General features: G+C 45.7%; 1 protein-coding gene across 1 annotated transcript; it reads right to left on the bottom strand.

The window, feature by feature from the left end:
• Positions 1-12,156: 12,156 nt before the first annotated feature.
• On the bottom strand, positions 12,157-12,804 carry LOC115309088 (the record flags this gene model as incomplete). Its single annotated transcript, XM_029967259.2, has 1 exon — positions 12,157-12,804. A coding segment is annotated over one exon (648 nt), but the record flags the coding sequence as incomplete, so codon positions are not given.
• Between the last annotated feature and the right edge of the window lie 1,115 nt (positions 12,805-13,919).

Below are 13,919 nucleotides of genomic sequence, written 5' to 3'. Positions count from 1 at the left end.
TGTGAGACGCGGCTGCCACTGTGACGTGTGTTATTTATAACTATGTTTCTGTTGTGTTTTTACTGCTTAAGATACTTTTCCTGATGATTTAAATCACACTAAGAGGTGACTCTTCTTTAAGTAACCCAGATATAAAACAAACAAATTCTCATCATAACTAAACAAAAAGGGACTACACATAGAAGTGTCTTTACTATGTCGCTTGTTCTTTTAAAAGTATTTGACTTTGAACGATTTTGAGATTGGTTGCGGAGTAAGATGGGTATTATATTGAAATGAGAGTTGGCACTCACTGTGTTTGCGCGACTTGCATTATCAAGAAACCTTATTAATTTATTTGTAAAAAATATTCTCGAACGCGAGAGCCTGTTATGTTAATATTTGAGTTTGATGACATCAACAGAGTAAAAACCTCCGCCATGAAGAAATTATTTTGTTGCGATTGGCGGTAAGACGTTTATTTTAAGGATATGCGTTCACAAAAAAAAAACAAAAAAACTTCATCTGTATGTTTTTTAGCGTAAATTCTGATTTCCGATTTTTTTAATTACTGAGCCCCAAGCGATGCGTGCAAACCATTAAGAGTTTAAAGTCAGAAGAATTACAAGTCGTATTGGTGATATTATTTCTCTAAATATTAATATGTAAACTGCGATGTTAATTATTTCGTTATTCGGAGGAACCACTTAGAGTAAATCAGCAGTTCACATTAACCTCTGGACGTGGTTGTGAATCAGCACAATCTTAAATTGTACAAAAATAATATTACGGTGAGGTCATCATGTCCCTATCTGTTTTAAACAAAATATAATAATGAAATATTCAAAAGTCATTGACACCACTTAAATGTGCAAGACGGTGTTCAAAAAAAAAAAAGAAAAAAAAAACAAACAAACGTAGAAGTTTTTAAATCCGGTTGCGTGAATTTACCTTTCTTTTTAATTGGATCGACTAGAGTTTTAATTTTTGCCAGTTGAAAGAAAGAACTGTATTAACCCTTGAAAATTTGATTTTATGCGATGTCCTTTCTTCAATTATTTTCTAGTAGCACTTGTAAACTGCGATTTGAAACAAAGAGAAATTTATGCAATGATACCTCCGTAAAAGGGCTCATGTGTTGGTCTGTGCGCACGGACGAAAATGCCAACATGTCGGGCGGTGTTTCTTACATGCATTCTTTCTGCGAGCACAATATACTACTTCTATTCAACAGTGATTCCATTAATAATAAATACGCAAAGAGGTTTCATGTCATCGAAAACGACTTGATCGAGTCGTTGGAATGGCGTTGGATGGATTGAAAGGAAATAAAAATATAGACCTATCACGCTAACCTTGTTGTTTCTTACTTCCTCGGAGAGTTGCTCTTTAGTTATAAGGTAAAGAATGCGGACAACTTTGGCCAGCATTTATATATATCCCAATCACGCCTCCTCTTTTATCAGAATATATCACCGATGATAATTATGTATACGTAGTAGCTAGATAAATTAAGGCGACAATTTATAACTGATTTTTATATCGGTCCTATATGCGTAAAAGTCGCCTTGTAGAGCGCAGCTCTTAGACGCCCGTTTCCAGCTTGAGCGGAATCGCCGTCGGCGTCGGCGCATCGCCGCCGGCGTAACCACGCGTAACCCTCGTAACCCTCATAAGGGTTACGAGGGTTACTCTCACGAGGATCACAAGGGTTACCCTCGTAACCCTCGCGAGAGTAACCCTGGTAACCCTCGTAACTCTCACGAGGGTTAAGAGGGTTAGTTACCTTAAAGGGTTACCCTCACGAGGGTTATGAGAGTTACCCTCATGAGGGTCACGAGAGTTACCCTCGCGATGGTCACGAGAGTTACCCTCACGAGGGTTACCCTCACGAGGGTCACGAGTGTTACTTTTACAAGGGTTACCCGGGTCCGGATGGTTACCCTCACGAGGGTCACGAGGGTTACTTTCACGAGGGTCATGAGGGTTACCCCCTGAGCTCACGGGACCCCCCTGAGGTCACGTGACCCCCTGATGTCATGTGACTCCCCCCTAAGGTCACGTGACCTCAGGGCATCACCTATCCGGTCAGTACCCTTCAATCCTATCCCTCAGTATTCTCCCATCCTCCTCCTCAAGAGCTGCGCTCTAATCCGGCGTTACAGGGAGTTGTAAACGGCTTTGATTTTTTTATCAATATTTTTGCTAGTGCGACTTAGCACAACGGTGCAACTTATATGAGTTTTTTTTATGTAAGTATAAACCTCAACCTCTGCGAGGAGTAGGCAGCACTGACATTTGCGAAAAGGGTGGAACAGCAGAGCATTCGAAGATGTCCTGCTTTTCAGGGAGTCGGTATGCGGGCAGAAGTGTGGCTGCATAGGTTTGGGCGCCCGCAGCGCCGTGCCGACCGCAGAAACAAGTGCTACTTAAGTAGCAAGTTTCCCGTGAAAACGACTGTTTTTAGTAGGATGCCTCTTATTCAGTGGAACCACTTAGAGACCGGAAAAGAAGGTGTGCGTTACTGCATATGCAGCCATTCGCGGGCAGAAACTAAGGAAATGCGGGTTACATTGCGAGCGAGCACTGTAACGGCGAACAGTTCTGCTGCCGTCAAGAGTTGCATTATGCTTAATGAGTCATTCAGTGCCCCCGGTCAAATTCATCTTTGACGTGCATAAAAAAGGAGTCAGATGGCGCTTTCGGCGCAGCCGATTTAGTCTCATTAGAGCAATAAGCCATTAATATTTTTGACATGAGTCAGTCTTTTATTGACTTTATCAGGCCGACACATTTGTGGACAATATTATACACACTTTTCAGAGGGGATTTAAATACACTGTCGTGATGTTATTGCTCTGACCTTTGTTCTCACACTTGTCTTCCGGTTTAATTACTTAACCACTGCCGAAAAAAGCAAAGCTTTTTGTGAGAAATTGACTTGAGTAATATAGCTGCCAAACACCGAACCCAAAATAGGTGTACTTCGCGGTGTTTCTTGAAAGCACAGTCTTCTCCATTTGTATCGAGATTTCGCGTCATTCAACATTTAAGTCTCAATTGCTAGGGGGGGGGGGGGGGGATACTTTTCGAAGCATCATAATGTCTTTCGGCTTTGCATCTGCAGTACTAGAACGCCTGACATCACCACATACATGAAGGTGGAAAGAGCTTGAACCCTACTCCCGGGCGTGAATCTTTTTAGTATTTTGCATAAAATGTCACGATTTTTTTTACAGTCTGCAGCCGTCAGTGGCACAAAGTGTCCTAGTCAGCCCTTTTTATTTTCATACACGTTTACTGAGGTTGCCACGTTTTTGATATTCCGCTATTATTAAGTGTTCATGGTGTTTTATGACTGACGAGGAGGCACACCTGCTCAAAGGAGCCGCTGTCTTTTTTTGTCGCACAGTAACTTCTTTCGCTATCAAACTTTTCAGAGCGCAGACCTTAGGCGCCCGTTTCCCTGTTTACCGGCGTCGCCGTCGGCGTCGGCGTCGCGTACCCGCGCAAAATTAGCGGGAGAATGGACGTCACGCGACCTCACCAGCAATTCAGTTTTCCCGCTAAATTTAGCGGGGAAATGACGTCGTATGTCTTGGTGGCACGCCACCTATGGACATATTCAGTTTCTCTGGTAGATTTAGCGGGAAAATTGACGCCACGTGACCTCAACACCAATTCAGTTTCCTTGCTAAACTTAGCGAGGAAAATGACGTCACATATACTTGATGACATATCACCTATAAACAAATTCAGTGTCTCTGCTAGATTTAGCTAGAAAATTGACGTCATGTGATGAGGAGGATAAGGTACTGAGGAGCAGGAGGAAAGGAAGAGGAAGGAGGAGGAGCGGGGAGGAGGAGTAGGGGAGATGAGGAGAAGGGGAGAAGAGGAGGAGGAGGGGAGAGGAGGAGGAGCAGAAAGAAAGGAGGAGGAAAGGAGGGGAGGAGGAGAAGGTGAGAGAAGGAGGAGGAGAAATAAAGGAGAAGATGGAATGAGAGGAGGCGGATGGGAGGCGGAGGGAATAGAAGGAGGAAGGGAGAGGTGTAGTGGAGGAGGAGAGGGGATGGAGGAGGACGAGGGGCATACCCTTCTCTCCTCCTCCTCAAGCGCTGCACTCGAATTTCGCGTTACAGAAATATATAAACGTCTTTAATTTGTTTTTCTTTTTTCATTTAACGGCCTCTAGCATGAACCAGGATGCGCCGCCTCTCCTTGCATGACCGCAATACGCTCCGCCGCGTTTCAACAAAATTTATCTGATTATACGATCGCCTTTCCATTGCGTCAATGTTATAACTATGAAACTTTAATAATGTCGAATACGGGCACCCTCGTCATCCATGTATGCTAGACCCAGCTTTTGATATATCGCAGTCAGTGGCGGTCGGTAAACTGAAGTAACGCGGCGCGACCCGTATCTCGAAACTTCAGTGATGAAGGCCTACCGTATGGCAGAGAAATCTTGGTGTTATCTCACAGAAAAACGACGTTAACCTGTTCAGTTTAGTGAAAGCAAAAGCTAGTTATTTTGTAACCACGTAGTGTCAGGCTACCGTACTCTAAACTGCCAAATATAGCACGCGGACAACTACCGAAGTCGCAGTATTAGAAGCCGTCCAATGCTAAGCCCGTAGCGCCATAAGAAATCAGCGATGTGGCGCTGCCAAAGTGCGCTAGTATGGGTGCTGATCAGGAGTTATATTTAAAGTTGGCGTTATTTATATGACAACACATCTCCTCAATTGTAGATAGCGCTGCACTTTTAGTATGCAAGATTGTAACTAAGTCTATGGGAATAGTCCATACTTCGATTGTGCACACGAGACGCACATAATACGAGAGCAGGAGATGCATTAGAACGGAACGCCCCAATCACCAAATTTGTTTGTCCGTTCTTCAAATTTAGCGGGGAGATTCAAATCATGTCTAAGTCACGTGATGTCAATTGATGTCACGTCACCTGACGTCGCGGGATCTCTAGACCAATTACGTTTCCCCGTCAAAGTCTGCAAGAGAAATTGATGTCACGTGACCTGCCTGAGGTGCCCTGACACGTGACCTCATGTCGCGTGACCTGAGGTCACGTGGCCTAAACAAAAATTAAGCTTTTCAGTTGCTAAACAGCAACTGACTTTCTCTGCTAAATTGAGTGGGGCATTTAATGTCACGTGACCTGACTTCGCAAGAAATACACCAATTTAGTTTCCTGGTAAATTTAGCGAAAAAAATTGACATCACGTGACCTGATGTCGCGTGAGCGATACACCGATTCAGTATCCCCGCTATATTTCGCGGGGAAATCGTCGTCACGGGACCTTACGACAAGTGACACATCCATAAAATTTGCCACTAAATCTAGAAGGAAACTTTACGTCACGTGACCCATACACCAGTTTCTCCGCTCAATGCACAGAGGAAATCAGAAAAGTAGAGGTTCTTCTTCATACCCCCAAACAAGACATCATTAAAGGTGACATTCTAGGGATTTGTGGTTGCGCTGTCAATTGTGAAAATTATCATGTCTGCTAAAAAACATTCATCATAGCAAACTTTCAGCAGATCAGCGAAGCGGGCGTACTAAGACTGTTTCTAGAGCACTTCGAGCAAAACTTTCCGCAGGTGTCTTGAAGCGGCATGAACTACGAGCGAACTTTCAGCCGCTCGCTGTTTCTACAGAGGTTGGTAAGCTTGCAATCCTGAGTACTTACCTGGTCCAGTACAGAGCGGCCGGTGTTGCTACAGCCTGAACCAGAAGACACGGGAAGTCCATTATTTTGGATGATCTTTAGTCTGTTGCCTGGTTATTTGGAAGGCTTCGTGCTAAGGCTTCAGAGACGTTGCTGAAGGTGATAATACGAGGATGCTACTTGTTTTGTAGAGAAACACGGCTACATGACGCCCGTAGTCATTGAACTGTTGAAATCGGGCGTGATACATGGCGGGCAACCAGCAGCTCGTGTGTGCTTTCAACACGAGTTTTATGAGCGACGCAAAAAGGTATTCAGTTTTTGATTCGTTCCTTAGGTTGGTTTTGACGCCATTCATTGAGCTCTCAGTAATAAGGACACCTGGCTCGAACCGTGAGTACTGCCTTACCTGAATGCAATCAAAATAAAAACGAATCTGAAATGCAGAGCGTTGTGAAAATATATATGGCACTTTAAACTAGCTCCACTCATAATCCAAGCGGTGTCATTTTCACTGTTATTGAATGCTCAAAGTTCAAAACATTATGCTTCGATATGCTGAAAAAATAGGTTGATTGTCTTTTCTACACTATGTAAATACTTATACTGTACTATATGATCATAAATTAAAACTTGCTGCTTTATAATAATGAAAATGTATGGACGCTTATAACTAGCCCCTAGTCAAGCTAGTGAGACAAGAAACTCAAAACAAAAAAAAAATGACACCAACGAAACAAAAACAAATTAGAAACACCAGACGAAGTTGTTTATTTAGCGTTATTCTAAGCGCAGTTGTCTTCAAAAGAACAAAAACAGTGAGTGAGAGCTAAAACAACCAAAACGTAACTCTCTGTAGAAAAATATTGCACATCTGCAGAAAAGTACAGCCAATTTGTCACTAAACACAGGGTGGAGTGGATTTGACTCAGTAAAACGAGCCAGAAAAGACGGCACCTTCACATAGAAAGTTTAAACGTTCACCGAATGTGGACTAAGCAGACCTGTGTAACCTTGTAAAATTTCGAGGCGTAGTTTTCTTTCAGTAAAAAATTAGGGCAACAGACTTGCCAGAGTCCACGTCGTGTGCGACTGCAGACGACCGAGTCAGTGACGCTATTAACTTGAAGCGACATTTTTCGATAGGCGCGGCGAGCAAGCAAAAGCGTACGTAGTCTGCTCGTTGCGTCTATCGGTACGTTTCGCCAAAAGGTAATAACATGTAGGGAACAAAATTAGCCGTACTCGATGCCTTTTCGTTCAATATATAGACCACCTCTCCGTTTTCTTCTAACCATTTGAGTGGTTTTTTTTTCCCCGCGTCTCGAATATAAATCTTGGTTACCTGCAGAAAAACTGTAGCACATAATGGAGTGTGTTTATTTATCAAGACACACTGATCTATGGTCTGTCGCGAATCGATGTCTCCATGTCTCCTACGTTGTATGTTTTTGTCGAAGTATACTTTTAGGGACACCTCACTATGGACTGTCACTTCGGCCTAGTATACTGGAGTGACTGCTCTCGTGGTGCCTTAACTGACGCCTTTTCTATTCGGACCGGGAAATGCGTTGTTTACTATTCACTAAGTTAATATATTACTACTTTATACTTCTTAAAGTTTTCTACAAAGCGCGAGGTTGAACAGCATTGAACACCAAATGAGAAACCCTTGACAGTGTCTCTTAAAAAGAACTTTCCACATGCTTCAACAGGTGTTGTTGCGAAAAAACCGCATTGTTCTAGACGTAAAAATGAAGTCCACAGCCCAGTGCGGAAACATAGGAAGCAAATCGAAGCTGAAAGCTGCATGGGAGCGTGCCCGAGTGTGTGCCAGCGTGGTAATTGTCCAATAAAGAATTATACTATCCGAAGAACCAATGACGCTGGCAATTTTAGAGGCGTGTGTTTTTAGAATATATTGTCACGAATAACAAGTGATGAGGCGGCGCATAACTGAGTAAACTGAACGTTTAAGGGGCCAACTTGTGCCCAAAACAAAAAGGAAACCGAGGATAACAACGGAGCGTCGCGGGCGTCGAAGTCGGCGTAACAGCTGGATCCAACGCTGGGGCAAAAATGACTTTCGCTCGCCACGTGAAGCTCCTTATGTACACGCGTGGGCTTCTGGAATCATCGGCGTAGAATGTTCGACGCGTAAAACATTCGAACCTCGAACAGGCAAGAGAATTCTCGAAGTTACTGGAACACCTAATTGCAGGAAAAAAATAAAAGATGCGTCGCTTTCAGGAATCGAACCCTGACTTTTTGGGTGGGAGGCAGGCACAATAACCGTTAGGCCACGCGCGCTCTCGTCCTTACTAACTTTATTTCACCAGACGCTTCAACACATTCACAGCAATGACAATCTAGAGAAACCAGATAGTCCCTGGCTTGCGACTATAGTTTAAAATGGCTTCATAGATACCGTCCTGTCCTGAATAAGCACCCACTCAGGCTTTTCGGTCAGCGTTTCATACACTTCTCTTACATAAATAGCACTCTCAATTAAATATTTCCTTGCTTGACGAGGGTTTACATCCGCAGTTCATACAGCCATCCCGGACCTCCATAGGTTGTGGAGGTCCAACAGAATAAACATGTTTTTAGGCACACCCCCTTCGTTGTCGATAGATACGAATCCAATGCCATAATTTGTTAATGACAGGTCCTTTTTCAGGTACGCTCCGAAATATCCCACAAAAAAAAAAAAAAAACAGCATCCCAACAGTCTATAAAGGTATGTTCAAGAGTTTCGGGTTTTTGACATAAAAGACAGTTGACTGACCATGACACAAAAAGGCCGTTCTCCTACAGCCAGGGCTTAACGGAAAGGGTGCCACTGCGTAGGTGGATGTCTTTCCAGGTGGCCTAACCGGCATTCGTTTAAGCCTTTTTAAAACATCGTTTCGTGGGCCCCCACAATATAAGGAGCGGTACAAGGGTCTCGGCAGCACGGTGTCTACCAGATCTTCATATAGCAGCTTTCGCGCGACAACACTTAAATACTCCAATGAAAAACGCACTTTAAAATACTGAAAGGCCTTGACCAATTCATACAAAAAAAAAAAATGGCCCCGCACGTTGAAATGTATTAGTAGAAACAACAAACTCATGTACTGCACGACACCGTCTGACCTGCAGAACAGTTCGCAAGAAATAATGTTTTTTTTTTATCTCCAGAAAAAGATAAAACGAGAAACCGACTGCCGAAGAAACAAATGAACAACTCCAAGCCCGCCGGTTCGCACGGAACGAAACAAATTAGTGCGACTGCTTCGTTCCCATCCCGAACCCCATACGAAAACTGCAAACAACCTACGTAATTCTGAACATTCACTCTCGACATGGACAGCACTTGTAGCACATGCCGTACTTTTGCCATAATAAGCAGGTTGCAGACTAATGCCTGAGCAAACATTGAATGATCTCTACCACCCCACTTTGCTGTTTTTGCCCGAAATTGCTCCGTCTGCTCCCTCGAACACTCTCCGGTATCACGATAAAGTTCTAGTGGCACGCCAAGGTACTTGGGCGGCAAAGCAGTAGAGTGAATGTTTTCGAAAAGAACTGGTGTGGATTCCCAACATCCGCGTCAGAATCCAACGGAATGGCTCCAATTTATGGCACTACCTGCCATCTTGCAAAACAAGGCAGTTTCTTTCAAAATCTCTCTAGCACTTTCTGTATCCTCACAAAACACAGATATGTCGTCTGCGTAAGAAAGGAGCTTGACCTCACTTGAAACAAGCCTAATATCACGTATCCTTTAACTGTAAAGAATCTTTAAACAAAAATGCTCGGGATAAAAAGCGAACAACGAAAAAGATAAAGGGCATCCTTGTCGGACCTAGGACCGCACTTCAAAATTTTCACTCACTTCCTTGTTGACGATAACTCTCGGGAAACAGTTTGCATAGGGAATTTTTACACCATCTAAAATAACAGAACCTACATTCACGTGTTCCAATATGAAAAAAAAGTATATCGTGTGCTACCCTATCAAAGGCCTTTTCTAAATCAAGTTGCAGCATAGCCACTCTATCACCGAAAGCGTCGCAGTATTCTAAAATACTTCTGACCACGTGAATAAAATTTCTGGGGGTTTTACGTGCCAAACCTACGACGGGCATCTGGCACGCCCCAGCGGAGGAGTGAGGATTAATTTCGACCACCTGGGGATCTTTTGACGTGCAACCGAAAGCTCGGTTACACGGCGCCTTCTCCGCAATAAGCCTCCGTCATATTGCGGGCACCTCGGCCGGGATTTGAACCCGCCATCTGGGGATCCGTAGGCCGGCGCTCTCGCCTCGGAGCCACCGAGGCGGCTGCCACGTGAATATTGGTAAAGATTGAGCGCCCCGTACTGCCACACGTTTGGTGACGCCCAACAATATATGTTATATACATTGCATTCTTATCGCCAAAACTTTCATAAAAATCTTATAATCTACGATGGTAAGGCTTACTGGGCGATAGAATTTAACCAACAACTGTTTTACAGGTTCTTCACTCTTGGGAATCAAAATGGTATGGGTTCTCCGGAAAAATGGTGGCGCTTCTTTTTACTCGTGCGCCTCTGGTAACACCCGGTGTAAAGCCTCAGCCATAGCTTCTTTAAATTCCTTGTAAAAAAGCTGCCCCCAAGCTATCGGGTACGGGATACTTTCTTGTGCTTAGATCATCAATTGCTCTTTTTATTTATAGTAAACTTATCGGCACTTCGAGGACTGTCTTAACCTCTTCTTGATTTAGTTTTGGCAAAAACGGTAAACACTCTTTTTCAAAACCTCCCTCAACACGTATCTTGTGCCCTCAAAGATCTCGATAATATTCAAAAAAAGCTCGTTCAATTTTTTTTTATCACGTGTGATTTCGTTGCCGTACTGTATCTCTTTTATTTCGTTGTGTATAACATTTTTTTTTCATCACTCAGTGAGCGCTTAGTCATTGTTTTTCCCACCTACAATTGTTCGGATCGAGCTTTTATCGCCACTCCTTGGTAGTTATCTATATCGATAAGCACTAGTTTGCTCTTGATTTCGCTGACTTCTTTCGTAAACTGTCACGGTTGAGCGCTCTCCTTACATAACAAAAACCGGAGCTGTCATTGCAGTACTTTTTCTTTTGCACTTCCTTGCCCTTTAAAAAAAACTCGACCGTTCTATTGCATTAGTTTTTACTTCTTCCTTAAATTGCTCCCACATTGCGCCAAAGCGTCCAGCCTCAGCCTCCAGCAGCTTTTGTGTGTTTTCCTTGACTCCGCTCACAAAGGCCTCATCTATCAAAAGCCTATCATGAAATTTCCATAGGTCACAGATAAAGGCCGTTTTATTTTGTTTAGATGCTAGCGTGAACATTACCCAGCTGTGATCACTGAAATATACATGTTTAACGTTCATAGTTCTGGCAGAGTGGGACAAGTTCTGCCGATATATAAGCCCTGTCAAGTCTGGCGTTGATTGCACGTTGGTGATGCGTGAACTGGGGTACATTACACTTCGACTGAACCCGCCCAACGTCCTCTAAGTTACATTCTTGCACCAAGGCAGTCAATAACATCGCGCTATGATCAAGCACCGACAACTGCTGTACTCCTTCTGCAAAGCACACATAGTTAACATCTATCAGGAAGATAAAAAGTTTATGAGAGTTAAAATAAAGGCAACTTGTTCACAAAAACAAAAAAACGCTCACTCTGTTGATATGGCGCGTAGACACATATTATACGCCATTACTTATCGGAAAAGAAAAAATCGCATACAATCAAACGCCCATTCATACAAACAACAACAGGCGCACCACAATTTCTACGGAATTGCGCAAAAATAAAGCACAACCGCCAGATCTACCAACAGAGTGCCATACACATACATTATAGCGAGCTCTGAAAGGCTGAAGCAAGCGGCTCGTTTGCTCTTGGCTCTCTACTTTTGTATCTTGCACACTTACTACATCAAGGTCGTTATCCAGAAAAAGGCGACTAAGCTGGTACTGCCTGCGCCTGGTCGCCAAGCCCCGTTCATTCACGGTGGCGACACGTAGGGCTGTATCGAGATTATGTAGAGTGCACCCCAAACTTAACGCCGCTATAGGGTTCTCAAAATTTGAGCTCATGTTAGCTACTTACAGCTAAATGTGTCACCAAAAAGTTCAAGATGCCTTCTCAAAATGGGATAGTAAGCGAAAACCCAAACATTCTTCGGATATTTCAATCGGCCGCCGCAAGGACTGTCAGAAACGGCAAATGCCGTGGCGGCGTTAAGTTGAGGCGCACTGTACCTGCCCTTTTTGGGTGAGTACAACAGAGATGCTTGGTGCTCACCTCCGCTCTGTGAGAGACGCCGAACGACTCACTGTCCCAAAGCGCTGGCCGGCCATTTTCGCCAGCCGAAAAGTCCAAGACGCTACAGGAGGTCTCATTCTCGGCCACGTCGTGTTTATGTCCCTCTAGAATTCCGAGTGCCTTGCAGAGCGCGAGCCCTCACCACTGCGTGGACGGCGTCACCATCGGACTTCGTTCCGGTGGTATCTTCCGCTTCGCTCTCAGGCTTGACCGCCGTGTCAGAGGACCCTTTGGGGACGGCTCATCGGGGGCAGCCGCTTCGGAGTTCTGGCTTACTTCTTCACTAAGTTTACGAACCCGCTTGGGGACCGGGGCCATGGGGACCTCTGACTCGACGTCCCTAGGTTCAGCCCTGTCAGCATGCGGCGTCTCGATAGCTGAAGGCTCCGTCATGCCGACGTTTTCCGCACTTTGTGCACCACCCGCCGACGTCCCCGCAGGTAGCCTACCGCGGTCACCGTCGCTTTGACTTTCGTCACCGCTCCCCAAAGGTCCAACGGGTGCTGGTGCCTGCACTGGTAGCTGACTCGCTGCTTCGCTAGCAGCTTCCTCGGTGTCAGCCACGTCCATGAGGTGCTCCGAAATATCGTTGCTCCTCACGGGCCCTGCGACGCTCGCGTAAGTGCGGACGGATTGGCTCTCACTTTGGCCGAAACTTCTGCAGGACGCACAGCGTGGTACTTTGCACTCCCGGCGTATATGGCCTTTGCCCTTACACCGAAGGCAAACCGGCGCTCTGCCCGGCACCAACACCAACACCAGGTCACCAGCGATGCGCAGCTGGTGGGGGATGTCATCCACCGTGAAGCCGGCTGCCAGCTTGGGGGTCACCGAGCGTGTCGTCGACCCCATGCCCATACAGCCTGGGACGTGCCACTTGTCTCTGCTGACACCCGTCACCCTCTCAAAGGGTGTCAGGGCTACACGCACGTCTTCATCGTGGACGTGGTCCAGCAGCCAGTGGAGCTTGAGCCGCGTGTCCTGAGTATTCGGGGTCTCCATGACGCAGCGGCCTTCCTTGACTGTAAAGCCTACGGCTGGGAGCTACTTCTTCTTGCCCTCGGCGCTCCTGAAGGTAAGAGCCCACACGTGGTTGTACTGGTACGCCCCCAAGGCGAGCACATCAGGGAGAAGTGCCGCACGGGCCAAGGCGCCTCGGAAATGTTCCAGGCGGTAGGGCCAGGCTCGCACGTCGGCATGTAATAGAAACGTGTTCTGGACAGACGAGCCAGAAAACAGCGTAGGCATTATCACTTCGTAGACCTGCGATGAAGAGTCAGCGTTCCTGCTTCCACGGCCAGAAAGGGCCGCTGATACCGCTCCGATGGAGCTCATGTCCGTCCGATCTGCTCGGCAGCCGGAAATCGAATCTATTAGGCCACGGGCGCGCTGCCTACTCGGCAAGCTGCGCGCGCGGCACTACAGCCCCTTTAAACAGTGCATCTCCCCGATGCAAAAGCAAAACAAAACAAAGCAAATAAAAATAACGGTAAACTAAAGAGCCATTTGGAGCACATACGGTTCACAGTCCTATCGAGCGAGTGCGGCTTCAGGCGCACAACGTGGACGACTTCGGGTCGTGGTGGGCGGCGTGATGATGTTCTTGTTCCGTCGGGCATCACCTCGTAGTTCAGATCTCCAAGTCGACAAAGTACCTTGTAGGGTCTGAAATACCGTTTCAGGAGTTTCTCGCTCAGACCACGGCGGCGAATCGGAATCCAGACCCATACCCTGTCTCCGGGCTGGAAGTGGACGTACTGATGACGAAGGTTGTAGCGGCCAGTGTCGACACGTTGTTGGACTTTAATACAGAGTCTGGCGAGCTGACGGACTTCTTCTGCTCATTGGGGAACCACCTGGGCGTTGCCGCTTCCGTCGACAGCCGGTTCGTGGGGTAACAT

This window comes from Ixodes scapularis, unplaced genomic scaffold (assembly GCF_016920785.2).
Source record: "Ixodes scapularis isolate PalLabHiFi unplaced genomic scaffold, ASM1692078v2 PGA_scaffold3__209_contigs__length_174095766, whole genome shotgun sequence".
NCBI classification, from domain to species: domain Eukaryota; kingdom Metazoa; phylum Arthropoda; class Arachnida; order Ixodida; family Ixodidae; genus Ixodes; species Ixodes scapularis.
This window is presented reverse-complemented; position numbering and strand designations above follow the sequence as displayed.